Source organism: Osmerus eperlanus, chromosome 22 (assembly GCF_963692335.1).
Source record: "Osmerus eperlanus chromosome 22, fOsmEpe2.1, whole genome shotgun sequence".
Taxonomy (NCBI): domain Eukaryota; kingdom Metazoa; phylum Chordata; class Actinopteri; order Osmeriformes; family Osmeridae; genus Osmerus; species Osmerus eperlanus.
Genome location: NC_085039.1, coordinates 12,142,449 through 12,169,663, shown reverse-complemented (window position 1 = coordinate 12,169,663; position 27,215 = coordinate 12,142,449). Strand labels below are relative to the sequence as shown.

Sequence of the window (27,215 nt, the reverse complement as noted above, 5' to 3'; positions counted from 1 at the left end):
TGGATGGGGTAGAGAGAGGGGTGGGTGCTGGATGGAGGAGAGGGTTGGATTGGAGGAGAGGGGGGGAGGAAAGAGAGGGGAGGACTAGATGGGAAGAGGGGGTTTGGGCTGGATGGAGGAGAGAGGGGGAGGCTGGATGGAGGAGAGAGGGGGGGGCTGGATGGAGTAGAAAGGGGGGAGGGCTGGATGGAGAGAGGGGGTTTGGGCTGGATGGAGGAGAGAGGGGGAGGCTGGATGGAGGAGAGAGGGGGGGGCTGGATGGAGTAGAAAGGGGGGAGGGCTGGATGGAGAGAGAGGGGGGAGGGCTGGATGGAGGAGAGAGGGGGAGGCTGGATGGAGGAAAGAGGGGGGGGCTGGATGGAGTAGAAAGGGGGGAGGGCTGGATGGAGAGAGGGGGTTTGGGCTGGATGGAGGAGAGAGGGGGAGGCTGGATGGAGGAGAGAGGGGGGGGCTGGATGGAGTAGAAAGGGGGGAGGGCTGGATGGAGTAGAAAGGGGGGAGGGCTGGATGGAGGAGAGAGGGGGAGGCTGGATGGAGGAGAGAGGGGGAGGCTGGATGGAGGAGAGAGGGGGGGGGGCTGGATGGAGGAGAGAGGCGGGAGGGCTGGATGGAGGAGAGAGGGGGAGGCTGGATGGAGGAGAGAGGGGGGGGCTGGATGGAGGAGAGAGGGGGAGGCTGGATGGAGGAGAGAGGGGGGGGGCTGGATGGAGGAGAGAGGGGGAGGCTGGATGGAGGAGAGAGGGGGAGGCTGGATGGAGGAGAGAGGGGGGGGCTGGATGGAGGAGAGAGGGGGAGGGCTACATGGGGGAGAGAGGGGGGGGGCTGGATGGAGGAGAGAGGGGGAGGCTGGATGGAGGAGAGGGGGGGGGCTGGATGGAGGAGAGAGGGGGGGGCTGGATGGAGGAGAGAGGGGGAGGCTGGATGGAGGATAGAGGGGGAGGCTGGATGGAGAGAGGGGGGGGCTGGATGGAGGAGAGAGGCGGGGCTGGATGGAGGAGAGAGGGGGAGGCTGGATGGAGGAGAGAGGGGGGGCTGGATGGAGGAGAGAGGGGGGGCTGGATGGAGGAGAGAGGGGGGAGGGCTGGATGGAGGAGAGAGGGGGAGGGCTACATGGGGGAGAGAGGGGGAGGCTGGATGGAGGAGAGAGGGGGGGCTGGATGGAGGAGAGAGGGGGAGGGCTACATGGGGGAGAGAGGGGGAGGGCTGGATGGAGGAGAGAGGGGGAGGCTGGATGGAGGAGAGAGGGGGGGCTGGATGGAGGAGAGAGGGGGAGGCTGGATGGAGGAGAGAGGGGGGGCTGGATGGAGGAGAGAGGGGAGGCTGGATGGAGGAGAGAGGGGAGGCTGGATGGAGGAGAGAGGGGAGGCTGGATGGAGGAGAGAGGGGGGGCTGGATGGAGGAGGGAGGGCTGGATGGAGGAGAGAGGAGGGAGGGCTACATGGGGAGAGAGGGGGAGGGCTACATGGAGGAGAGAGGGGGAGGGCTACATGGAGGAGAGAGGGGGAGTGCTACATGAGGAGAGAGGAGGGAGGGCTACATGGAGGAGAGAGGGGAGGGCTACATGGAGGAGAGAGGGGGAGGGCTACATGGAGGAGAGAGGGGGAGGGCTACATTGGGGAGAGAGGGGGAGGGCTACATGGAGGAGAGAGGAGGGAGGGCTACATGGAGGAGAGAGGGGGAGGGCTACATGGAGGAGAGAGGGGAGGGCTACATGGTGGAGAGAGGGGGAGGGCTACATGGAGGAGAGAAGGGGAGGGCTACATGGAGGAGAGAGAGGGAGGGCTACATGGAGGAGAGAGGGGAGGGCTACATGGAGGAGAGAGGGGAGGGCTACATGGAGGAGAGAGGGGAGGGCTACATGGAGGAGAGAGGGGGAGGGCTACATGGAGGAGAGAGGGGGAGGGCTACATGGGGGAGAGAGGGGAGGGCTACATGAAGGAGAGAGGGGGAGGGCTACATGGAGGAGAGAGGGGGAGGGCTACATGGTGGAGAGAGGGGGAGGGCTACATGGAGGAGAGAGGGGGAGGGCTACATGGTGGAGAGAGGGGGAGGGCTACATGGAGGAGAGAGGGGGAGGGCTACATGGAGGAGAGAGGAGGGAGGGCTACATGGAGGAGAGAGGGGGAGGGCTACATGGAGGAGAGAGGGGGAGGGCTACATGGAGGAGAGAGGGGAGGGCTACATGGAGGAGAGAGGGGGAGGGCTACATGGAGGAGAGAGGAGGGAGGGCTACATGGAGGAGAGAGGGGGAGGGCTACATGGAGGAGAGAGGAGGGAGGGCTACATGGAGGAGAGAGGGGGAGGGCTACATGGAGGAGAGAGGAGGGAGGGCTACATGGAGGAGAGAGGGGGAGGGCTACATGGTGGAGAGAGGAGGAGGGCTACATGGAGGAGAGAGGGGGAGGGCTACATGGAGGAGAGAGGGGGAGGGCTACATGGAGGAGAGAGGGGGAGGGCTACATGGAGGAGAGAGGGGAGGGCTACATGGAGGAGAGAGGGGGAGGGCTACATGGAGGAGAGAGGGGGAGGGCTACATGGAGGAGAGAGGGGGAGGGCTACATGGAGGAGAGAGGGGAGGGCTACATGGAGGAGAGAGGGGGAGGGCTACATGGAGGAGAGAGGGGGAGGGCTACATGGAGGAGAGAGGAGGGAGGGCTACATGGAGGAGAGAGGGGGAGGGCTACATGGAGGAGAGAGGAGGGAGGGCTACATGGAGGAGAGAGGGGGAGGGCTACATGGAGGAGAGAGGAGGGAGGGCTACATGGAGGAGAGAGGGGGAGGGCTACATGGAGGAGAGAGGGGGAGGGCTACATGGAGGAGAGAGGGGGAGGGCTACATGGAGGAGGGGGAGGGCTACATGGAGGAGAGAGGGGAGGGCTACATGAGGAGAGAGGGGAGGGCTACATGGAGGAGAGAGGGGGAGGGCTACATGGAGGAGAGAGGGGGAGGGCTACATGGAGGAGAGAGGGGGAGGGCTACATGGAGGAGAGAGGGGGAGGGCTACATGGAGGAGAGAGGGGGAGGGCTACATGGAGGAGAGAGGAGGGAGGGCTACATGGAGGAGAGAGGAGGGAGGGCTACATTGGGGAGAGAGGGGGAGGGCTGGATGGAGGAGGGAGGGCTGGATGGAGGAGGGAGGGCTACATGGGGAGGGTTGGGCTGGACAGGGAGTCAGGATATAAGTCCTGCAGCGTGGAGTGAGTAGTTACTCCCTCAGCAGACAGCAGCAGGACCTGAGGAAACCATGCGGGTGGAACTGGTGTGTGTGGCTCTGGCCACCCTGGCTGTCTCCTTCCCCTCACCGTCTGACGGAGCGCCACTGTAAGTACACACATTAACACAAACACTGATTACCTCTCTGATTACGGCTGGTAATGTCTTATTTAACATTGGAGTGACTTGTACTACTGCAAAGTAATACTCTGCCGATATGGACACTACTTTTAAAATTATGTTTTGTTCAAACTAATAATAAATAATTTTTTGTGAATGAATAAAACATTAAATCAGTCTCTAAAACTACAAATGTGTACATTAGTTTTGAATTAAGAGTTTAAATGGAAAAATTGGGTTTAATGTATGAAGTGTGTCCTTCTACATCAAAAACGTTACCAATATTTGTCCAGTAGAGTTGGAGCTTAGCCAGGAACAAGCAGTCAGTGACCTATGACAGTGACGCCTGGCCTTGTCAGAGACAGTGAGAGAGATGATGAGAGGAGGAGGGGAGGGGAGGACATGATGAGAGGAGGAGAGGAGGGGAGGAGGAGATGATGAGAGGAGACTAGGAAAGGGTTAGGGTTGACAGTGACGCTTAGCTAGGAACAGTCAGTGACAGTGAGAGGAGACTAGGAAAGGAGGGAAACAGGAATCAAGGATTGACGTGTGTGTGTATTGTGTGTGTGTATTGTGTGTGTGTGTGTATTGTGTGTGTGTATTGTGTGTGTGTGTATTGTGTGTGTGTATTGTGTGTGTGTGTGTATTGTGTGTGTGTGCGTGTGTATTGTGTGTGCGTGTGTATTGTGTGGGTGTATTGTGTGTGTGTGTATCTTGTGTGTGCGTGTGTATTGTGTGTGTGTATTGTGTGTGTGTGTATTGTGTGTGTGTGTTCCCTCTCCAGACAGGTGTTGTCTGCTCCTAACGTGCTGCGTGTGGGCAGCAAGGAGAACGTGTTTGTGGAGATGCAGGACCACTCAGGGGGTCCGTTCATGGTCACGGTCGTGATCAAGAACCATCCCACCAAGACCAAAAAACTGTTTGAAAAAGATGTGCAACTAAACTCAGACAACCAATTCCAGAGCTTAGTCGAAGTCTTTGTAAGTTGTCAAGGAAATTATGTTTACATTCCGTGTGAACTATTTTGTGTGTAGAATGTTACATAAACACACACGCAAACGCAGAGGTTACACACACACACAAACACACTCTAACACACACACACACACAAGTTGATATGTCTGAGACTAAACAAACTGTACTGACCCCTGACCCCTGACCCTAGATCCCCGAGGAGGACTACATCAATATGGACGACAGAGACAAGCAGTACGTCTATCTGGAGGCGCGTTTCCCCACGGGAACACTGGAGAAGGTGGTGCTGGCCTCCTTCCAGGCAGGGTACATCTTCATCCAGACAGACAAACCCATCTACAACCCCGGAACCACAGGTCAGATGGAGTGATGGGTTTCATTCAGAGTTTCATTTACACATAAACACAGACTTAAAATAATGGTTTTAAGGTTTGATTTGACCAGGCATTGTTGTAAGAAATGGAAGCTATCAGGACCTCCCATGGCACGGGGGGAAGGTTGGGGGGGGGGAGACGAGAGGGGGGGCGGTAAGGGGGTGGAAGGGGGGCTGTGTCGTGGGCTTGAACTTTGGTTCTTAAACTTTTTTGGCTTCACTACCCCCCTCTTCCTGATTGGTCAATCCAAGGCTATTTGAAACAGGCTGGATTCTGCTAATGTTACACCAGCAGATGTGGGACACATTCCAACATCAACAGACAACAACATGGAATTGTTGCCTTATCCTGGATGCAGTCGAGAGTGAAATACAGCAACCTCTCCTTCATCCCTCTCTCTCATCCTTTCTCTCTCTCCTTCATCCCTCTCTCTCATCCTTTCTCTCTCTCCTTCATCCCTCTCTCTCATCCTTTCTCTCTCTCCTTCATCCCTCTCTCTCATCCTTTCTCTCTCTCTCCTTCATCCCTCTCTCTCATCCTTTCTCTCTCTCCTTCATCCCTCTCTCTCATCCTTTCTCTCTCTCCTTCATCCCTCTCTCTCATCCTTTCTCTCTCTCCTTCATCACTCTCTCTCATCCTTTCTCTCTCTCCTTCATCCCTCTCTCTCATCCTTTCTCTCTCTCCTTCATCCCTCTCTCTCATCCTTTCTCTCTCTCCTTCATCCCTCTCTCTCATCCTTTCTCTCTCTCCTTCATCCCTCTCTCTCATCCTTTCTCTCTCTCTCCTTCTGTTTGTCTTTATCTCAGTCTTATACAGGGCGCTTGCTGTGACCCCTAGAATGGAGCCTTTGACCAAAGATCAGTTTGCACAGGATAAAGACATCTCTATCGACATTGATGTTGTGGTAAAGGCCCATCACAAGCACTACATAGCACAAAGAAGTACATACCACTATATATTAGTATGTTACACTATTAGCAGTACATTACATAGAAAGGGTCCACTAAAATAAATTATTTTTACTGTAATCCCAGTTGTGAACATGTAGGCATCAAAGCTAAAAAACAGCACATTGTCATGAATTGCATTTTGTAATATCAGACTCCAGAGAACATCACCATCCTCAGGAAAACATTAACACCAGACAAGGGGATGAAATCTGGGGACTTCAAGCTTCCAGATATTGTCAGGTCAGCATACCATCCATCCATCCATGCATCCATCCATCCATCCATCCATGCATCCATCCATTTATCAATCTATTTCTGTGGTGTGTATATGCGGGTGGTGTGCATGTGTGTGTGTGTGTGTGTGTGTGTGTGCAGTCCCGGTGTGTGGCAGTTGGTGAGCAGGTTCCAGGCCACCCCACAGAGGACCTTCACCACAGAGTTTGAGGTCAAAGAATACGGTGAGAAACTGTCAATCCCTCAATTATCCTCTATAATTCTGCTGCCACAGCAGTGCAACAATATATATAACATCATATCTTAAGTTTTCTTCCTCTCTCCCCCTTACTTCATCTCTCCCCCTTACTTCCTCTCTCCCCCTTACTTCCTCTCTCCCCCTTACTTCCTCTCTCCCCCCTACTTCCTCTCTCCCCCCCTACTTCCTGTCTCCCCCTTACTTCCTCTCTCCCCATTACTTCCTCTCTCCCCCCCTACTTCCTGTCTCCCCCTTACTTCCTCTCTCCCCCTTACTTCCTCTCTCTCCCCCTTACTTCCTCTCTCCCCCCCTACTTCCTCTCTCCCCCCTACTTCCTGTCTCCCCCTTACTTCCTCTCTCCCCCTTACTTCCTCTCTCCCCCTTACTTCCTCTCTCCCCCCCTACTTCCTCTCTCTCCCTTACTTCCTCTCTCCCCCCCTACTTCCTCTCTCTCCCTTACTTCCTCTCTCCCCCCCTACTTCCTCTCTCCCCCTTACTTCCTGTCTCCCCCTTACTTCCTCTCTCCCCCCTACTTCCTCTCTCCCCCTTACTTCCTGTCTCCCCCTTACTTCCTGTCTCCCCCTTACTTCCTGTCTCCCCCTTACTTCCTCTCTCCCCCTTACTTCCTCTCTCCCCCTTACTTCCTCTCTCCCCCTTACTTCCTCTCTCCCCCTTACTTCCTCTCCCCCCTACTTCCTGTCTCCCTCCAGTTCTGCCCAGTTTCGAGGTGAAGGTGGAGCCTAGGGAGACCTTCTTCTACGTCGATGATGAAAGTTTGCATGTTGACCTCAGAGCGAGGTGAGGCGATTATTTGGTCATCAGTTTTGTCTGAAGTTTCAATCCATGTTCTGGTTCTTTGCTGTGTTCCCAGGTATCTGTTTGAGTGTGTGTGTGTTAGTAATCTGCTGATGCTTGCTGTGTTCCCAGGTATCTGTTTGAGTGTGTGTGTGTTAGTAATCTGCTGATGCTTGCTGTGTTCCCAGGTATCTGTTTGAGTGTGTGTGTGTTAGTAATCTGCTAATGCTTGCTGTGTTCCCAGGTATCTGTTTGAGTGTGTGTGTGTTAGTAATATGCTGATGCTTGCTGTGTTCCCAGGTATCTGTTTGAGTGTGTGTGTGTTAGTAATCTGCTGATGCTTGCTGTGTTCCCAGGTATCTGTTTGGGAAGGAGGTGAATGGTGTGGCCTATGTGATGTTTGGGGTGGTGAAAGGAGGGAATAAACACAGTTTCCCTTCTTCCCTTCAGAGAGTAGAGGTAAATATCCTGCAGACACACACTGTGAAGTATTTACACAAACAACCAACCTTGGAAATACACATTCCCACTGTCACACAGACACGCTCAGGACGCTCACACACACACACCCACGTGCACATGCACAAACACACCCCTGCTTCCTGTCAGACGACTGTGTGTGTGTGTGATCTCAGATCCAGAATGGCAAAGGAGAGGCAGTGTTGAACAGAGATGACATCATACGTACCTTCAAAGAGATCAAAGATTTGGTCTCCCAATCAATATACATATCAGTCAAGGTGTTGACTGAGAGCGGTGAGTAATGTGTGTGTGTGGAGGTTTTTGAATGTGTGTGTGTGTTTGCGAGTGTTCTTGTTTTATTGTGAAATATCTAAAATATTGTGAAAATGATAATTCCCCCAGAGTTTTCTGTGTGTGTCAAGGTTGGGACAAAGCTTGCGTATGTGAGTGTGTGTGTGTGTGTGTGTCTAACAGTGTGTTCTCTCTCCTCCAGGTGGAGAGATGGTGGAGGCAGAGAAAGGTGGCATCCAGATTGTTGAGTCCCCCTATACCATCTACTTCAAACACACCCCCAAGTTCTTCAAACCAGGGATGCCTTTCAATGTTAAGGTAAATACATTGCCTTGTCAACAAAGTTCCACCTTGGGCTGTTTGAACTCTATCTAACTCTGACCTTGCATCCATATTGTCAGTAATGTCAGTAGCGTAACCACAGTAACAACATTATGCTTATTCATTCATTTACAACATGGTAACACATTTGTGTTATACGTACGGTTAATGTCTGTGCATATGTCTGTTTACATAACTATAATATTTACAAAATGCACCACCTTTTTAAATTAAGATGTACGTGCACTTTTTAAGTATTGAGACGTAACGGAATTACTGGTAATGATGGGTTAGGGTTGTAATTGAAAATAACAAAATGATGCCCTTTATGTTTAGGTTTACGTCACGAAACCTGATCAGACACCGGCTAAGAAAGTCAAACTGGAGGTTTTACCTGACGGAGGTTCAACCCTTACGAGCGACCAAGGCATCGCCGTGGCAACAGTCAACACCGACCAGAGCGGATCAATGACAATCACTGTAAAACCCGCCCCTTAACACTAACAAACAGCCAATCACTGAGGCTCACAGTAAGACCTATGTTTTTGTATGTGTGTGTGAATTTGTGTGTATGTGTGAATGTGTGTGTGTGTGTGTGTGTGTAAAATTCAGGTTAAGACCAACGATCCAGACATCAAACCACAGAACAGACAGGCTACTGCCACACTTGACATCAGTCCCTACAAGTCCAACACCAAAAACCTGCTGCATCTATCAGTCAGCACCAAGGGTAACGTATCAGTCTATAACAGATACATAACCGATCAGGGTAACGTATCAGTCTATAACAGATACATAACCGATCAGGGTAACGTATCAGTCTATAACAGGGGAGTCAGGTGGCTGAGTGAGGGAATCGGGCTAGTAATCCGTAGGTTGCCAGTTCGACTCCCGGTCATGCCAACTGACGTTGTGTCCTTGGGCAAGGCACTTCACCCTACTTGCCTCGGGGGAATGTCCCTGTACTTACTGTAAGTCGCTCTGGATAAGAGTGTCTGCTAAATGACTAAATGTAAATGTAATGTAATAACAGATACATAACCTATCAGGGTTACGTGTTTCAGCTTAAGTCACTTCTATTAGTTTTATCAGTTTACATCAGTTCTATTAGTTTATATCAATTATATTAGTTTATATCAATTATATTTCTTCTATCAACTTAGATCAGTTTATATCAGTTCCATTGTTATATGATAACTGTCATCTCTAGTGAATGATTAGACAAATGTATTTAAATTAACTTATTGAAAGTGACTGGTTTATATTCTATCACCTGATTCAAAATACATGTTGAAGCCATTTCATTCAATGTGGAATTTTTGACAATTTGTCACGTTGGATTTCGAATTTTTCAAAATCCCAGGTGCAATACATACCTTTGCTTGTTGAGATGTTTGTTGAATGATGTCATCATTAAATAGTTATATGACATATAACTTATATCCGTACATATTATTATATAACGGTTTAGGAGAATTCTATTTAATGACATGATATTTGAAGAAATGTTTATTGAACTATGAACATGGTTATACATATGTATTTATACACGAGACTGTCTACCTGACTGATTCTTCCTCACCCTCAGATGAAAACATGCAGGTGGACATGACTTTTGGAGCAGGACCATCTGACATGGATATCACCATATTGGTGGGTGTGTGTGGAGGGGCGGAGGGGGGTGCAGGGAGAAGTAATCACCTTCCTGGTGGGCTGAAGGAGGGGCAGAATGAGAGAGAAGGGAGGATGTGTACAGAGGCAAAAAGTGGTGAAAATAAATCAGCGTTTTTTTGTTTTGTTTTCTGTGCGTCCAATCAGATCTTGAGCCGGGGTCAGCTGGTGGAATCAATCAGGAAGCAACGGAAAGGGCAACAGCCAATCCTGTCCTCCACAATAGCGGTTACCAAGTACATGAAGCCCTCATTCCGTATAGTGGCGTACTACCACGTGGGCACTAACGAGGTGGTGTCCGACTCTGTCTGGGTGGAAGTCCAGACCTCTTGTATGGGCACGGTGAGACACACACATTTACACCAACAGACTTGCCACACGTGAACACACACACACTTACTTCCTCTCTCGTCTTCCCCCCTTTTGTTGTCCTACAGTTGAAAGTCGAGGCAACCAGACCAACATCATCATACCTGCCCGGTGACAACTTTCAACTGAAGATCACTGGAGACCCTGGGGCCAAAGTGGGACTGGTGGCTGTGGATAAGGGCGTCACTGTCCTCAACAACAAACACAGACTTACTCAGAAAAAGGTATCAGCTGTCCTCTTGACTGACCGTTTGACTTCTGTGAAACATGCTTTCAATCCGGTGTCCTGTTATCCACAGTCTTTCCCCTATAACAGTCACTATTGCATTTCCTATTCCATTAAGAGTGTGTGTGTGTGTCCACTCTAGATATGGGATGTGGTGGAGAAGTATGACACAGGCTGTACAGCAGGAAGTGGACAGAACAGTATGGGAGTCTTCTACGATGCTGGCCTGATGTTTGAGACCAACACCGCCTCAGGAACAAACATCAGAACCGGTAGAAACGCCCTCCTCCTTCCTCCTCCCTTTCTTCACATTCATCTGCTCTACAGTGTCTTATCTTCCCCACTCTGCAGCACCTTTTCTCTCTCTCTCTCTCTCTCTCTCTCTCTCTCTCTCTCTCTCTCTCTCTCTCTCTCTCTCTCTCTCTCTCTCTCTCTCTCTCTCTCTCTCTCTCTCTCTCTCTCTCTCTCTCTCTCTCTCTCTCTCTCTCTCTCTCTCTCTCTCTCTCTCTCTCTCTCTCTCTCTCTCTCTCGGTCTCTCTCTCTCTCTCTCTCTCTCTCTCGGTCTCTCTCTCCCTCTCTCTCTCTCTCTCTCTCTCTCTCTCTCTCTCTCTCACTCTCACTCTCACTCTCTCTCTCTCTCTCTCTCTCTGTCTCTCTCTCTCTCTCTCTCTATCTCTCTCTCTCTCTCTCTCTCTCCTCTTCTCTTATCACACAGTCACCCTCCTGTTGTCCTCTTTCTCCTCACACACTAGAGCCAAACTGTCCAGTCAGGACCAGGAGGAGGCGGGCTGTCACAGAATTTCAAGTCAGAATTAATCTGGGTAAGAGGAGCTGCCTGACAGCTCAATAAGCTGAAATAAATAAAACATAAAACATTTGCTGTGTAGTAACACTGACCCCTCCTCAGAGGCCAAGTACCAGTCGCTGGAGAGGGAGTGTTGTGTCAGCGGTATGAAGCAGAACGCTCTGGAGTACTCGTGTTCGCGGCGTGCCAAGTTTGTCACCGAAGGGGTTGCCTGCGAAAATGCCTTCAAGTACTGCTGTGAACAGATGGAGGCTGAGAGGAAGAAAAACATCCATGAAGAGCTTGACCTGGCACGCAGTAAGACACACACACACACACAGATATACACACCCACACACACACACAGATATACACACACACACACAGAAAGTAGTTTGAACTTGGTCCCTGGGTGTTACTGACCTGGCTCCTGCTGACCTGGGGGGAGGCTGGAAGGAGGCTGGGAGGAGGCTGGGAGGAGGTTGGGGGAGGCTGGGAGGAGGCTGTGAGAAGGCTGGGGGGAGGCTGGGAGGAGGCTGGGAGGAGGCTGGGAGGAGGCTGGGAGGAGGCTGGGGGGAGGCTGGGAGGAGGCTGGGGGAGGCTGGCGGGAGGCTGTGAGGAGGCTGGGGGGAGGCTGGGAGGAGGCTGGGAGGAGGCTGGGGGAGGCTGGGAGGAGGCTGGGGGGAGGCTGGGAGGAGGCTGGGAGGAGGCTGGGGGGAGGCTGGGAGGAGGCTGGCAGGAGGCTGGGTGGAGGCTGGGAGGAGGCTGGGGGGAGGCTGAGATGAGGCTGGGAGGAGGCTGGGAGGAGGCTGGGGGGAGGCTGAGATGAGGCTGGCAGGAGGCTGGGGGGAGGCTGTGAGGAGGCTGGGAGGAGGGACAGCTGGCTGGGTTAAAATGACAGAGCCTCCAGCATGCGTGTGGGAGCTCCCCTCCTCCCTCCTTCCTCCTCCCTCCTTCCTCCTCCCTCCTTCCTCCTCCCTCCTCTCTCCTTCCTCCTCCCTCCTCCCTCCTCCCTCCTCTCTCCTTCCTCCTCCCTCCTCCCTCCTCTCTCCTTCCTCCTCCCTCCCCTCTCCTTCCTCCTCCCTCCTCTCTCCTTCCTCCTCCCTCCTCCCTCCTCCCTCCTTCCTCCTTCCTCCTCCCTCCTCCCTCCTCCCTCCTCTCTCCTTCCTCCTCCCACCTTCCTCCTCCCTCCTCTCTCCTTCCTCCTCCCTCCTCTCTCCTTCCTCCTCCCACCTCCCTCCTCTTTCCTTCCTCCTCCCTCCTCTCTCCTTCCTCCTCCCTCCTTCCTCCTCCCTCCTCCCTCCTCCCTCCTCTCTCCTTCCTCCTCCCTCCTCTCTCCTTCCTCCTCCCTCCCTCCTTCCTCCTCCCTCCTCTCTCTTTCCTCCTACCTCCTCCCTCCTTCCTCCTCCCTCCTCTCTCCTTCCTCCTCCCTCCTCTCTCCTTCCTCCTCCCTCCTCCCTCCTCTCTCCTTCCTCCTACCTGCTTCCTCTTCCCTCCTTCCTCCTCTCTCCTTCCTCCTCCCTCCTTCCTCCTTCCTCCTCCCTCCTCTCTCCTACCTCCTACTTCCTCCCTCCTCCCTCCCTCCTTCCTCCTCCCTCCTCTCTCCTTCCTCCTACCTCCTCTCTCCTTCCTCCTACCTCCTCCCTCCTTCCTCCTCCCTCCTCTCTCCTTCCTCCTCCCTCCTCCCTCCTCTCTCCTTCCTCCTTCCTCCTACCTCCTCCCTCCTCCCTCCCATCTGCTCCCTACTCGTGCCACAATTGGTTGATCAAGACAAGAAAGGTTTCTTCTTCATCTGATGTCCCTTCCCTCGCCAGGTAATGAAGATGACGCCTCGTACCTCAGTCCAGATGAGATCACGTCTCGTACTAATTTCCCTGAGAGCTGGCTGTGGAACGAATACACCCTGCCCTCCTGTCCTCCAGGCAAAACATGGTAGAAACTGGTGCAAAGATATTACTGCTAAAGTCTTCTACTTCAGGCAGTTGGCTAGGTCTAGAATTGTTGGTGATGGTCTAGAATTGCTAGTCAATAGAAATGCACCTATTGTATCCTTTATGTTGCAGTGAAACTACATCAGCCAATCAGGTCACTGCCATGCCGGACTCCATCACTACCTGGCAGATTACCGCCATCAGCCTATCTAAAGAGAACGGTGAGGACCCCCACTCGGGCGTCTCTATATCTGCCTGATAAATATCTTTTTTTTCACTGCCTTTTGTAGTCTAAATTAAGTCGGACATTAGAACAATGCCAGAATGTTCTGTCCCGTGCCCAGCTATCTGTGTGACTGAGCCCTTTGAGATGGTGGTTCTGAAGGACTTCTTCATTGACCTGAGGCTGCCCTACTCTGCCGTGTACAACGAACAGCTGGAGGTCAAAGCCGTCCTTCACAACTACAAATTAAATCAAATCAAAGTAAGACCCCTCGCTGTCCCTCCCTCCTTCCCTCTCTCTCTATTTTCCTTCCTCTTCAAATGAGTATCATTCTACCCGCAGGTGCGTGTTTATCTCATAGAGAACGAGAACATCTGCAGCTCGGCCAACAAACAGAAACAATATGTCAAAGATGTGACTGTAGAGGCGGAGTCTACGCTGGTGGTGCCCTACGTCATGATCCCCATGAAGCTGGGCGAGCAGAACATCGAGGTCAAGGCCTCCGTCTTTGAGTCAGGCTTACAGGACGGCGTAGTGAAGATCCTGCGTGTGGTGGTGAGCTGCTCTGAGACGTAGACATTGCAGGGGGGGTGAAACCACATCCACACAGTTATTGTTTTGTTGAAATTGTTGTTGTTTGTTGTTTGTCGTGTCTCTCTCTCTCGCAGCCTCCAGGGGAGTTGATCACTAAACTGGTTTCAGTCGAACTGGACCCCTCCAAGTCAGGAGGTGTGGAGAAGAAAGATCTCAAGAGTGCCGTGCCCCAGAACCAGGTTCCAAACACACCTGCCAGCACAGAAATCAATGTTATAGGTAATGCTTCACAGATGCAGAGTGTGTATGTGCATGCCTACTTTTATGTGTACAAATGTGTGTTTGTTATTGCTTGTATGTTCCTCTGTGTGTGTGTGTGTGTATGTTTACGTGTGTGTGTGTTTCGGGTCATGTGCCCCTGTGTGTGTGCGTGTGTTTACGTGTGTGTGTGTTCACGTGTGTGCGTGCAGGAGGGGATCAGACTAGCGTGCTGGTGGAGAGTGTTGTGAGTGGCAGCACCATGGGCAGCCTGATCCAACAGCCAGTGGGATGTGGAGAACAGAACATGATCTACATGACCCTGCCCGTCATCGCCACCCGCTACCTGGACACCACCAGACAGTGGGAATCTATCGGCCTGGAGAAGCGAGCTACCGCTATCAATTACATCCGACTTGGTAGGGCCCGTCCAGCTTCTAGTCTTACACGAGTATCGTCCGTAAACACACATCTTTCAGAGAGTCTGGTATTGAGTGTGTGTGTGTGTCTGCCAGGGTACCAGAGGGAGGCAGCTTATGGTAAACCCGATGGCTCCTATGCGGCCTGGATAGACAGACCCAGCAGCACCTGGTAAGAATCCACCTGCGTGTGACCTCACAAACCATGCTGTACACACACACACACACACAACTCCTATATACAAAATATTTCATATCTGACCTCATAACCCACCTTGGAGTCTAACACATCCTGAAACCTTAATGTAAGACCCACACCCTAACCCCCCTGCCCTCACACCCTACCTGCTCTGACCTCACACCCTAACCCCCCCTTCCCTCACACCCTACCCCCCCTGCCCTCACATCCTACCTCCCCTGCCCTCACACCCTGCCTGCTCTGCCCTCACACCCTAACCCCCCTGCCCTCACACCCTACCTGCTCTGCCCTCACACCCTAACCCCCCTGCCCTCACACCCTACCCCCTCTGCCCTCACACCCTACCCCCTCTGCCCTCACACCCTACCCCCCCTGCCCTCACACCCTACCCCCTCTGCCCTCACACCCTACCCCCCCTTCCCTCACACCCTACCCCCCCTTCCCTCACACCCTACCCCCCCTGCCCTCACACCCTACCCCCCCTTCCCTCACACCCTACCCCCCCTTCCCTCACACCCTACCCCCCCTGCCCTCACACCCTACCCCCTCTGCCCTCACACCCTACCCCCTCTGCCCTCACACCCTACCTCCTCTGCCCTCACACCCTACCTCCCCTGCCCTCACACCCTACCCCCTCTGCCCTCACACCCTACCCCCCTGCCCTCACACCTTACCCCCCCTGCCCTCACACCCTACCCCCCCTGCCCTCACACCCCTACCCCCCCTGCCCTCACACCCCTACCCTCTCTGCCCCCCCCCTCCTTCTTTCTGTCCCCCTGCCCCCAAATCCCGTCCAATTCCCAGGTTGACAGCGTATGTAACCAAGGTGTTTGCCATGTCGAGCTCGCTGATCGCTATAGACTCCAAAGTGGTGTGTAAGGCCGGGGAGTGGCTGATCCTGAAATCCCAGCAGCCTGACGGCAGTTTCCAGGAAAACGCTCCTGTCATCCACGGAGAGATGACCGTAAGACTAAAGACACGCAGGCATATCATAACATGTCTCAACAGCGCCCCCATGTGGCCACCTTCTTTACCTCTAAATGGGTTCTTTTCTAACAGTTTCTGGTTGATCTGTTGTCAAGCATGATGTCAAGTATTCCAAGCTGAACATTTTTTTATACATGTAATTATTAGATGTCAGCTTGATAGCCTACATTTGAATGATATTTATCTTTTTCTACACAATTTGTGTACTGATTAAGTATTTTCACATACTTTACACTTTAATATATGTAAGTAAGGGAAGTCAGATGGCTGAGCGGTTAGGGAGTCGAGCTATTAATCAGAAGGTTGTTGGTTCGATTCCCGGCTGTGCAAAATGACGTTGTGTCCTTGGGCAAGGCACTTCACCCTACTTGCCACAGGGGAATGTCCCTGTACTTACTGTAAGTCGCTCTGGATAAGAGCGTCTGCTAAATGACTAAATGTAAATGTAAGTTTATTTGTATTATATATATATTTTATGTAAGAATATTTTTTTTTTTATTAGGATATCTCAACATTTGCCAGATAAAAGGCTAATAAGCCAAACTCTAAAAAAAGGGATCATGATGAAGTATTGCAAAATTTGTGTATCATTTACATAGATATTCAATTTTTGTTCCTGTCTGTCAAAATCTTGCCCACTGAATAATGTCTGCTGAATAACCTGCTTGTCTGTCTGTCTGCCTGTCTGTCTGCCCGTCTGTCTGTCTGCCCGTCTGTCTGCCTGTCTGTCTGTCTGCCTGTCTGTCTGCTCGTCTGTCTGCCCGTCTGTCTGCCTGTCTGTCTGTCTGTCCGTCTGTCCATCCATAGGGAGACGTAGCAGGCTTGGATACAGATGCCTCGATGACTGCCTTCGTACTCATTGCGTTGCAGGAGGCACGCCCTTTGTGTGAGCAGACCATCAGAGTGAGTTACACAGGCACACACAGCTCACAAAAACAAACAACTTCTAATACAAACAATACAATAATAACTATAATAAACATTAACTATAATAAACAATAACTATAATAAACAATAAGGTTTCATACAGTCAACAATAACTTGACATGCACAGAGTCACACACAAAACTCTCCTACATCAATATATGTCACACAGTCATAAGATTAAGAAAATCATGGAAAAACATTAAGGAAACCTTTCAATATTTACTTAACCCTTGTGTTATCTTCGGGTCATTCTGACCCATCAGTCATTGTGACCCACCATCGTATTGCGACAACTTTACCGCATACAAAAACAAAGTGAAGCATTTTTTTTTTAACCGTTGGGCTGTCTCAGACCCCCCACATTGCAAAGGTTAAAATGAAAATTATTTGTATTTGTTTTTGTATTGGGTAAAATTGGGTAAACACAACGATGGTTCGTTATGAACCTTTGGGTCATGTGATCCGAAGGCAGCACAAGGGTTAAGGCGTTACCATGTATTCATTTAGCAGAAAATGTATCCAAAGCTGCATAAGTGCAGCATATAATCAAGGACCAGACATGCACAGGTCTAACAGTTATGTTCTCTCCTCTCCCTTGCCAACCTCCACCTCCCTCCCTCTCTCTTTCTCTATCTCTCTCTCCCTCCCTTTCTCCCTCCCTCCCTCCCTCCCCATCTCCTCTTCAGAGTATGACAAGTAATATGAACAAGGCAGTGGCTTACCTACAGAAACGTCTGCCCGATATCAAAAACCCCTATTCTGTTGCCATGGTATCCTACGCCATGGCCAACCATGGCGCACTTGACAAGGGTCTGCTTCTTAAGTCCTCTACAGGTCAGTTCACACACACAAACACACACACATAGTTTTTTTACTGTCCTCGTGAGGACTGACAATCCACTCCCATTCAAAATCGTGTTATCCTTCACACCTAACCCTAACGTGCATGACTGTGTGTGTGTTTTACAGGTCTAGACCACTGGCAGGTCCCCAGGGGATCTGGAACGTTCACCCTGGAGGCCACTGCCTACGCTCTGCTGGCCCTGCTGAAGGCTGATGCTCTGCAGGAGGCAGGGCCCATCGTCAAGTGGCTTAGTCTGCAGGGTAGGAGTGGTGGTGGCTATGGATCTACCCAGGTGTGTACACACACACACACTCACACACGCATTACAGACATTCAACACACACATACACACTGTATTAACACAGTGTACTACACATATTTGTACTAACGCAACAATTGTTTGTGTTTTTTTTGCCTCCATTTCACCAATAAAAACACACAACAGGCAACTATCATGGTGTACCAGGCAGTGGCTGAGTATTGGTCCAAAACCCAAAACGTGAAGGAGTTTGACCTGCAAGTAGATATCCATGTAGCTGGCAGGGCGAAGCCAGACAAGTGGAATATTAACAGGAGAAACCAATTTGTCACCAGAACCACAAAGGTGAGACCTGCCCCCATCTACACACACACACACACACAGATACACACAGATACACACAGACACAGATATACACACACACATACACACACAGATATACACACACACAGATACAACCATGTGCACACCAATACACCCACATACACACACACACACTTTGCATAATTTTCTTGTCTTGGGCTGTGTGTGTGTGCCTGTGTGTGTGTTTGTGTATCTGTGTGCCTGTGTGTGTGCGTGTGCGTGTGTGCCTGTGTGTGTGTGTGCGCTGCATCACCAGGTCCCGGATGTCAATCAGAACCTGACAGTGGAAGCCAGAGGAGTTGGCACCGCCACCATATCTGTGAGACATAAACTCCCCAACTGTCATTTAGTCGTCTATGTATTCACTAATGCTCAACATTGGAACACTTTCGCTCTATTTCTCTCTGCCACTTTCTCTCCATGCCTCTCTATCACTGTCTTTCTCTGTCTCTCTCTGTGTCTCTCACACTCTCTCTCTCTGTCTCTCACTCTCTCTCTCTCTCTCTCTCTCCGTCTCTCTCTCTCTCTTGTTCTCAGGTGCTGACTCTGTACTATGCCGTCTTGGACAAAAAGAATCCTGGCTGTAATGACTTTGACCTGGAAGTGGAAATGGTGAAAGAAGGAAAAGGTACATAAATCCACACCCCTGACCCAAATCATCAAAAATAAATATTTATGTGCTAAATGGTAAAATTGCAAAAGTTATGTCCCTGGTAAGTCATTTGTTACATGTTTTACTCTTTTACCATGTATGGTATTGGTAGCTTTCTATAGATCTTTTGTTGGAATGAATAATAATGAATGTGGTAAATAGGAATGTTGTAAATAAGAATGTAGTAAATAATTACAAATAATTATAATAATTCATGATAAATAATTTACATTTATACTTATACATAATAATAATAATGCATGGTTATAAATGATAATGACACAAAATTATAAATAAATGCTTTATGAAATAGAAGTCCTCTGTGGGGCTAAGCCATCAAGCGTTTTTCAAATAAGATGGTAATTATTATTATTATTCTATTGAAAGAATGTGTAGTACAATGTGTATGTGCGAAAAGTGAGAGAGAGAATCTAGAGAAAGAGTCTAACCTTCTCACTATTCTCCATCAATCAGTTTCGATGATCTCACTTAAGTATATGATGTTTTTACAGCATCTTACCCTCTTGCTGAAGCAACCTACTTGCTGAAAATAAAGACAAGGTACGATATGAAATATTACAACCTCCCTAACCCTCTTACTAAACAATTTAATGTATATTCATACAGCAAAGAGATTATTATAAAGTCATACCATATTACAACAAATGTTTTATGTATATATGTTGTAAGCTATCTTTCAAAACGACATAAATTACATTTGATAACATAAAATAAGTTTTCGAACAAACAGTGTCTAGTTTTGGACCATCGGATGTCACCTCTAATTCCACCTCGTCTTCCTGTCCTGGTGTTATGTTGTGTACACTTGTAAACACACACACACACACACACCTGTAAACACACACACACACACCTGTAAACACACACCTGTAAACAAACCTATATACAGGTGCGGATTAATGCACAGGCCTAGGCAAGCCTGTGCAGGGGGCCCCGGATTGGCCGGATTGTGTTTTAATATTTTAAATGTACTTTAGCGCGAACAAAATAAAGACGCTAATTGGCCCATAAGAAAATAAAAATAAATTAAAAAGCAGATGATTGGGTAGATGTGACTTGGGTCACATCTGTCCAATCAGCTGCTCCTGGTCAAATCATGTCAGACAATCAATTTCATCACTCACTGCTATATGGCATAGTGCAGAATGGCCGAAAGAAAATATTTAAGTGGAGCACTAAAAGGCAAAACACAGAAATTAAAAGAACAACGAGACCAAGATATACGAAAACACATCCCTAAATTACAGGATTCTTCAAGCCTGCTGAATCTCAATCAACATCCAGTCGAAACCATGATCCACAGCAGGACTGCCAGCTAGCATCATCGGCTAACAATCGTTCACGTTATCAGTGATGTCAGACAATTCGTCAAAGAAAATGAGGACACTTCAGGAAGGTCATTACAGCAACATATAAGAGCAAGAAAACTACAATCAGTGTTTCCAAATGTTGACATAGCACTCCGGCTATTTATGACTTTGCCTGTAACAAATGCCAACGGGGAGTGCTCTTTTTCGAAACTGGGACTAATTAAAAATAGACTCAGATCCACGATGGGCCAAAACCTGCACCTGTCTCTGATGTCCATTGAAAATGATGTTCTGCGCAAATTGGATTTAAGTCCATTAAGGACTTCTCTGCCAGAAAATCAAGAAAGAAAACATTCTAAAGGTAGTACTAGAGATACAATGTGGAGGGGGGGCTCACACTAAGAGCAGCCTAGGGGCCCCTGACCACCTTAATCCGCCCCTGCCTATACACACACACACCTGAACACAATCACACTTGTATACACACCTGTACACACACACACCTGTACACACACCTATACACACACACACCTGAACACACACACACACCTGTACACACACACACAAACAAACACCTGTACACAAACCTGTACACACACCTATACACACACCTGTACACACACCTTTATACACACACACCTTTAAACACACCTGTATACACACCCTCTACCTCTCTCTCTTTACATCTGTCTCTCCCTCTCTCTCTACATCTGTCTCTCCCTCTCTGTCTACATCTCTGTCTCACCCTCTCTACCTCTCTCTATCTACCTTTGGTCATCTCGTCTGGCAGATATAAGAGCAAGGAAAGAGATGCCACCATGTCGGTTCTCGACATTGGCCTGCTAACTGGCTTCATAGTGGACATTGGGGATCTGACAAAGGTGAGGCACTTGGGGGCACAGACACACTCTCTCTCTCTGCTCTCTCTCTCAAACACAAACACTGAAATATTGACCTTAGTCTCATTTTCAGTTTAATATTTTTCACATTCATGTGCAAATCTTTTTGTGTGTGTGTCTGTGTGTAGTTGAAGGAAGGGAAAGATCGCTACATTGAGAAATTTGAGATGGACAAGGCTCTGTCTGAAAGAGGCTCCCTCATTATCTATCTGAATCAGGTACCTTCTCCTCAACTGTCTCCTTTACCCCTCCCACATCGGCTCCTTAACCAATCTCCTTCATCCTCCCCCTCCTCTACTAATTACCTTCCTTTTTCCTCTCCTCAACCAATCATCTTCCTTTCTCCTTACCCCAACCAATCAGCTCTTCTTTCTATACCTCCTCTACTGCCTGTGGATTTATGAAGTTATTTGTCTTTGACTATCTCTCTTCTCACTCACTCTCTCTCCCTCCATCCTCTCTCCCTCCATCCTCTCTCTCCCTCTATCCCATCTCTCTGTTTCCTCTCTCTCTCCAGGTGTCTCACACAGAGTGGGACCATGTGAACTTCAGGATCCACAGTGTTGATAAGGTTGGGGTCCTACAACCTGCAGCAGTGACTGTGTATGAGTATTATCAGAGTAAGTTCCCTTCCATGTCACATACACGTTCCTCTATCTCTAATGATCCTCTGTGTTCTCAAGGTTTGCCCCCATCAAAAGTATTCAGTGGGCACTGGGCACCTATAACCTATATATTATATGTCTAAAAAACTTTTTTTTTAATGGTTTTCCGTGTGTGCTTTGCAGAATCCCGTTGTAGGGTGTTTTACCATCCACAGCGAACGGATGGAGGCCTTCTGAGACTGTGTTCCGGGAAGGACCAAAGCATCTGTAAATGTGCTGAAGGTAAACCTAATCACAATCGCCGTGGAAACAAGTTGTGGAACATATTCATAGACCCATTTCAAGCCCAGTAGAAGCACTCCATGGTTACTAAGGACCACTATTTACCACTCTTTTTACAATCAAATATACCTTGTTCTGTTGGTTTGTCTTCCCAGAGAACTGCAGCATGCAGAAGAAGCTGGGCTTAGAAGATAGCGACCGTTCTGAAAAGGCCTGTGAGGTCACAAAAGACCAGTCAGTGGATTACGGTAAGAAAGAAAGAGAGAGAGAGAGAGAGAGAGAGAGAGAGAGAGAGAGAGAGAGAGAGTGTAAAACAGGGGTGTTCAATTGAAGCAGGTGTGCTGGTGACAGTAACTCCCATCTCTCTACTTTTATCTCTTTCTGCGTTTCCCTCACGTATCTCCTCTCTCCATCCTACCCTGTGTTTCCCTCACTTATCTCCTCTCTCCATCCTACCCTGTGTTTCCCTCACTTATCTCCTCTCTCCATCCTGCCCTGTGTTTCCTTCACTTATCTCCTCTCTCCATCCTGCCCTGTGTTTCCTTCACTTATCTCCTCTCTCCATTCTGCCCTGTGTTTCCTTCACTTATCTCCTCTCTCCATCCTACCCTGTGTTTCCTTCACTTATCTCCTCTCTCCATCCTACCCTGTGTTTCCAGTATTCAAAGTCCAGATGGAGAAGATGGTCCCAGATGCCACTACAGACATGTACACCATGAGGATAGTGGACGTCCTCAAAGAAGGTAGCTAGCGAAGCCTTTCTCCTGTTGGTTCTACTAAATCACAACCAGAGCTTTAACCAATCACACTCTTAAACTAAATCAACCAGCACAGGTAGATTGTTCATGTGGCCCCCTCATACATCCTTTTCTCCTTCCTCCATATCCTCTCTTGCTCCCTCCCTCTCTCCTCTCCTCTCTCTTCCCTCCATCTTTCATCCAGGCATTGATAAGGGTGTGATAGGAAATCTGCGTGAGTTTGTGGCCTTTGCTCTCTGCAGAGAAAGTCTGGGCCTTCAGGAGGGGAAAACGTACCTCCTCATGGGTGTCTCCAAGGACGTCTATAAACCCAGAGAGGGAGCCAAGTGAGTGTGTGTGAGCGAGAGAGGGAGAGAGAGGGAGAGAAAGGGAGAGAGTGTATGTCCCTGTTCCTGGAAACCTGTCTTGCTAGAGAGTATGTGTATGTTTGAGTTACTGTACCACTGTATATAATGTTTGTGTGTGTGTTTGCAGTGTTGAGTACCAGTATGTCCTGGGTGAGCAGACCTGGGTGGAGTACTGGCCCACACCAGCAGAGTGCCCGAAACAGCCCTACCGGCAGACCTGTAGGGGGTTGGACAAGCTGGTGACTGAGCAGAAGATTGAAGGCTGCCCACAAAAATAAGTCTGGAAGTTTCCAAAATGACCGCTTACTGTCTACCAATTTTGCCAATTGTTGGATTCTAAAATGTATTAAATAATTACATGTGACAAAATAAAATGTCAGCTAAAATGTAAGCATGTGTCTTACATTGGCACAGTCAGCAACGTGTGGTTACCATGGCACCCTCCTGCTTTGGCGGAAATGATCATTAAAGTGAAATTCTTGCTTCTAATAAATGTATGTTGTCATTTACTTACTATATAATCACATTTTTATATTCTACTTGTTAGAATTTGAAAGATATGTTGAATGTAATTCTACACAGGCAGATGAAGGCATAAGCAGGTCCCTGTATTTTTGGAAAACATTATAACACTTTTGAATTGACAACTGCGCTGAAAGAGATTTTTATAAACCTATGACTTTCAGAACAGTGTCTTCACTTTTTTTTTAGGAGATTAGGAGAACATAAAAAAAATTGACTAGATTACACGTTTTTGAATTAAACGTTGTAGCATTCAGGGAGTCTGGTGAATACAATTTAGACTAATCCGTTTTTGACCTGACTCCAACCCAGTAGGTGGCGATCGAGTTCCAGTAACGTTAGATGCCGGCCGCCATTTAGCGTTGTGGAAACGAAGCAGCTGCTTGCGTTGTCGCGTTGACGTCACACAAACCACTTCCGTTGTTCATGTTCACTGTCCTGGCGGGAGTAAAAAAAAAAAGGAAAAGCTATCCTAATTTACAACAAGAGTGAACGTCATATTTTTTTAAGATAGCAACAAAGAACAATTGTGAACTCACGGCAATTCTGCAGTTTGTGAACAGTTAGTTGGATATTTACCATCTTAAACAACGCCAGTGTAGGAATGGCCAAGGTTCAGGTGCTGAATGTCGCTGTATTGGACAATCCGAGTCCTTTCGGAAATCCGTTTCAGTTCGAGATCACGTTCGAATGCATGGAGGATTTGCCAGAAGGTGAGCATAACAGCTACTAGCGTATGTCATGATATTTCTAGCTAGCTAGCTAGAAATATCATGACATACTGAGCAAGTATGGTTTGCAAATTAGTTCATTTAAAGTGTCGTTATGTAAACTACAAAACACATTACTTATCTCCTAGCAAGTTTTCAGTTTCATTTCCAGTCTTTCGGTTTAAATATTTTGTATCTTGTTGATTTTCGGTGCTACATTCATTCATTTGGAATTTGGCGGCAGCGGGGTATGTGTCCTAGCAACAACAGGCGTACTTCCTCCAACGATTGACTCTCTATAGGCTAAACCTCTCGTGTTTTTCCGGGGTCTCTTCCGTCCGTAATCGATCACATGAATCGAACTCGAAACGTTGTCAATATCCCACGATCAGTTAGCCTACTCTCATCATAAACACTAGGTTGAGCTCTTTCCAAACAGTTTTTTGCTTCGTGTTGTCATCTTCCAACGAGGATTTACCCCAGTGTCTAAACATCTAAAAGGACGTGTGTGTGTGTGTGTGCGCGTGTGTTAGATCTGGAGTGGAAAATCATCTACGTTGGGTCAGCAGAAAGTGAGGAATACGACCAAACCCTGGACTCGGTGTTGGTGGGGCCCGTGCCCGCAGGCAGACACATGTTTGTCTTTCAGGTGACTACTTATCCGCACTCATACAGAACTGTGCTGAATTCTTAGGCACCCAAGTAGTTTTACATCAATATTCTGTCTTTGTGTGTGGCAATATGAAAGTGTAATTTTGTGAACGTTTTTGTTAAGTGTTTTTTCTACACTTTTTTACATTTTTAATTGTGCCTAAGACTTTTGCACAGTATTGTCTGTATGTGTGTGTGTATATATATATGCATGTCTCTGGCCTCTCACACATCCCTCTCCTAGTTCTTCAATCCTTTGTTCCCCCCCAGGCCGACGCCCCCAACACAGGTCTTATCCCAGAGAGTGATGCTGTGGGCGTTACCGTGGCGCTCATCACCTGCACGTACCGCGGTCAGGAGTTCATCCGCATCGGTTACTACGTCAACAACGAGTACACAGACCCTGAACTACGGGAGAACCCACCCCTCAAACCAAACTACACACAGGTATGACACACACACACAGGTATGACACACACACAGGTATGACACACACACACAGGTATGACACACACACACACAGGTATGACACACACACACACAAGTATAACACACACACACACAGGTATGACACACACACACACAGGTATGACACACACACACACACAGGTATGACACACACACACACACAGGTATGACACACACACACAGGTATAACACACACACACACACAGGTATGACACACACACACACAGGTATAACACACACACACACACAGGTATAACACACACACACACAGGTATAACACACACACAGCTATGACACACATGGGTATAACACACACACAAATGCATACAGCTGAATACACTACCCCCTCCCCTCTCCACCACCCTCTCCCCTCCTCTCTCTCTCCACCACCCTCTCTCTCTCCACCACCCTCTCCTCTCTTCACCACCCTCTCTCTCTCCACCACCCTCCCCTCTCTCCTCTCTTCACCACCCTCTCTCTCTCCACCACCCTCCCCTCTCTCTCTCTCCACCACCCTCTCCCCCTCTCTACCACCCTTTCCCCTCCTCTCTCTCTCTCCACCACCCTTTCCCCTTCTCTCTACCCCCCTTTCCCCTCCTCTCTCTCTCCACCACCCTTTCCCCCTCTCTCTACCCCCCTTTCCCCTCCTCTCTCTCCACCACCCTTTCCCCCTCTCTCTACCCCCCTTTCCCCTCCTCTCTCTCTCAGCTCCAGAGGAACATTCTGGCGTCCAACCCGCGTGTCACCCGTTTCCACATCAACTGGGAAGGCAGCTCTGAGAAGATGGAGGACTGTGAGAACGTCGACCCCTCCCCCAACAGCAGCAGCATGCTTCCTCCTTCCTGTCTGCCCGGCAAAGCTCCGCCCCTGGGCGTCATGCCAGACAACTCCATGGATTGTCTGTAGGACACACACAAGGATACAGACTTTCTTTCGAATGCAACACCCACACACAGACATGAACTATTCGACACAGCCCTAGCAGGTTGTGGGTGTCGAACACAACAAGTCACAAACGAGAGATGGCGTCTTTATTGTGAACACACGCAATGATAGGCACATCCTTTTTTTTTTTTTAAGTAACAAACACACAAAACAAAAGTGTAGTGCAAACACACATATACTCACAGTCACCTGCATTACCTTCCCCCGGCTGTTGCATCAAGCCCTGGTCAGACAGGTGGTCCACCTGGCCACTAGGAGGTGCTGTCTCCACAGCCAGAACCTTCCTGTGTGTCATTACTACCCTGACTACTCTGCTGGCTCCGCCCTCCCTTCATGGCTGCGCCCTCCCTTCCTGTCTCCCTGAACCCCTCCAACACGGCCTCCTAGAGACATCTACTGGCCAGGTGAGAGCCTGGGCTTCTGCAGAGCCTCTTATTTCATCTTTTCCAGGGGAGAAGGGGGTAGCGTAGGGTGCTGTCACCCCACACACACACACACACCCTGTCGTTTGCCGCCACTCCAACACCGGTCACAACTTACTGGATTGGTGTTAGCAGCCGTCTGATGACTACTGGAATGGGGATGCACTTGGGTCAAGAGACTTGTGGTGGAGGTGTCACCGGGTTGGCCAGTGGCACAGGAAGTCCAGGTTTTCTGTTCCTGCTGGGTGTGATGTCATCAGTACGCAGATGGGATTGGATCACAGCCTTTCCACAGCTCCCACAGCCCCCCCCACACACACACACACATATATATACATGATTGGTTTGGTCGTCTATTGCTGTACATAGCGCTTATTTCCTCATTTACCATATGACGGCCTGTCATTATTTGTCTCTGTATTGACACTTTTTTGACGATGCGTTTGCTACAGTGGTGCCAGAATAAACTTTTGTTGTTTTTGTAAGCGCCGTCTTGTTTCCTTCCCTCCCCCCTTATCACACACACTCACACACTACTCACACACACTCACACTCCGTATCTGATCCATTCATAAAACCCTGCATGTCTCCCCTGTTCACTCCACGGGTTTTTCCTCTTGTTGCCTAGCAACTGCAGTAGGAGAGCAAGAGGGGGG

The 27,215-nt window shown here is 49.1% G+C and overlaps 3 protein-coding genes across 4 annotated transcripts in view; all 3 read left to right on the top strand.

Moving 5' to 3' along the window:
- Nucleotides 1–23,334, top strand: part of LOC134009025 (complement C3-like) — a 47,937-nt gene extending 24,603 nt beyond the window's left edge. Inside the window, exons 1-41 of one of the 2 annotated variants that reach the window (XM_062448664.1) lie at nt 3,184–3,321; nt 4,118–4,313; nt 4,499–4,664; nt 5,489–5,586; nt 5,784–5,872; nt 6,008–6,090; nt 6,815–6,902; nt 7,256–7,358; nt 7,535–7,655; nt 7,855–7,970; nt 8,310–8,453; nt 8,586–8,703; nt 9,562–9,626; nt 9,792–9,986; nt 10,082–10,237; nt 10,382–10,511; nt 10,992–11,060; nt 11,147–11,341; nt 12,838–12,955; nt 13,087–13,175; nt 13,299–13,438; nt 13,520–13,732; nt 13,846–13,990; nt 14,182–14,388; nt 14,485–14,560; nt 15,392–15,551; nt 16,382–16,477; nt 17,188–17,335; nt 17,471–17,637; nt 17,791–17,949; nt 18,224–18,286; nt 18,505–18,595; nt 19,132–19,180; nt 20,741–20,831; nt 20,978–21,067; nt 21,367–21,469; nt 21,638–21,736; nt 21,892–21,984; nt 22,396–22,479; nt 22,679–22,820; nt 22,969–23,334. In XM_062448664.1, the coding sequence (XP_062304648.1) occupies nt 3,245–3,321; nt 4,118–4,313; nt 4,499–4,664; nt 5,489–5,586; nt 5,784–5,872; nt 6,008–6,090; nt 6,815–6,902; nt 7,256–7,358; nt 7,535–7,655; nt 7,855–7,970; nt 8,310–8,453; nt 8,586–8,703; nt 9,562–9,626; nt 9,792–9,986; nt 10,082–10,237; nt 10,382–10,511; nt 10,992–11,060; nt 11,147–11,341; nt 12,838–12,955; nt 13,087–13,175; nt 13,299–13,438; nt 13,520–13,732; nt 13,846–13,990; nt 14,182–14,388; nt 14,485–14,560; nt 15,392–15,551; nt 16,382–16,477; nt 17,188–17,335; nt 17,471–17,637; nt 17,791–17,949; nt 18,224–18,286; nt 18,505–18,595; nt 19,132–19,180; nt 20,741–20,831; nt 20,978–21,067; nt 21,367–21,469; nt 21,638–21,736; nt 21,892–21,984; nt 22,396–22,479; nt 22,679–22,820; nt 22,969–23,119 (4,983 nt within the window). In that variant the 5' untranslated portion in view covers nt 3,184–3,244 and the 3' untranslated portion in view covers nt 23,120–23,334. Of the gene's footprint in view, nt 1–3,183; nt 3,322–4,117; nt 4,314–4,498; nt 4,665–5,488; nt 5,587–5,783; nt 5,873–6,007; nt 6,091–6,814; nt 6,903–7,255; nt 7,359–7,534; nt 7,656–7,854; nt 7,971–8,309; nt 8,454–8,585; nt 8,704–9,561; nt 9,627–9,791; nt 9,987–10,081; nt 10,238–10,381; nt 10,512–10,991; nt 11,061–11,146; nt 11,342–12,837; nt 12,956–13,086; nt 13,176–13,298; nt 13,439–13,519; nt 13,733–13,845; nt 13,991–14,181; nt 14,389–14,484; nt 14,561–15,391; nt 15,552–16,381; nt 16,478–17,187; nt 17,336–17,470; nt 17,638–17,790; nt 17,950–18,223; nt 18,287–18,504; nt 18,596–19,131; nt 19,181–20,740; nt 20,832–20,977; nt 21,068–21,366; nt 21,470–21,637; nt 21,737–21,891; nt 21,985–22,395; nt 22,480–22,678; nt 22,821–22,968 lie in introns of those variants that run through there. The other variant, XM_062448665.1, reaches the window with a different exon arrangement.
- The window catches only part of LOC134009060 (complement C3-like), a 35,600-nt gene extending 12,266 nt beyond the window's left edge, over nt 1–23,334 (top strand). Inside the window, exon 16 of the mRNA XM_062448744.1 lies at nt 23,165–23,334. The gene's annotated coding sequence lies outside the window, so the exon portion shown is untranslated. The remainder of the gene's footprint in view (nt 1–23,164) is intronic.
- A 123-nt stretch (nt 23,335–23,457) lies between these two features.
- On the top strand, nt 23,458–27,044 carry LOC134009090 (histone chaperone asf1b-B-like). The gene is made up of 4 exons (XM_062448779.1): nt 23,458–24,076; nt 24,607–24,722; nt 24,995–25,171; nt 25,901–27,044. The coding sequence occupies exons 1-4, from the start codon at nt 23,968–23,970 to the stop codon at nt 26,096–26,098; spliced, it is 600 nt and encodes a 199-aa protein (XP_062304763.1). The 5' UTR covers nt 23,458–23,967; the 3' UTR covers nt 26,099–27,044.
- The last annotated feature ends 171 nt before the right edge of the window (nt 27,045–27,215 follow it).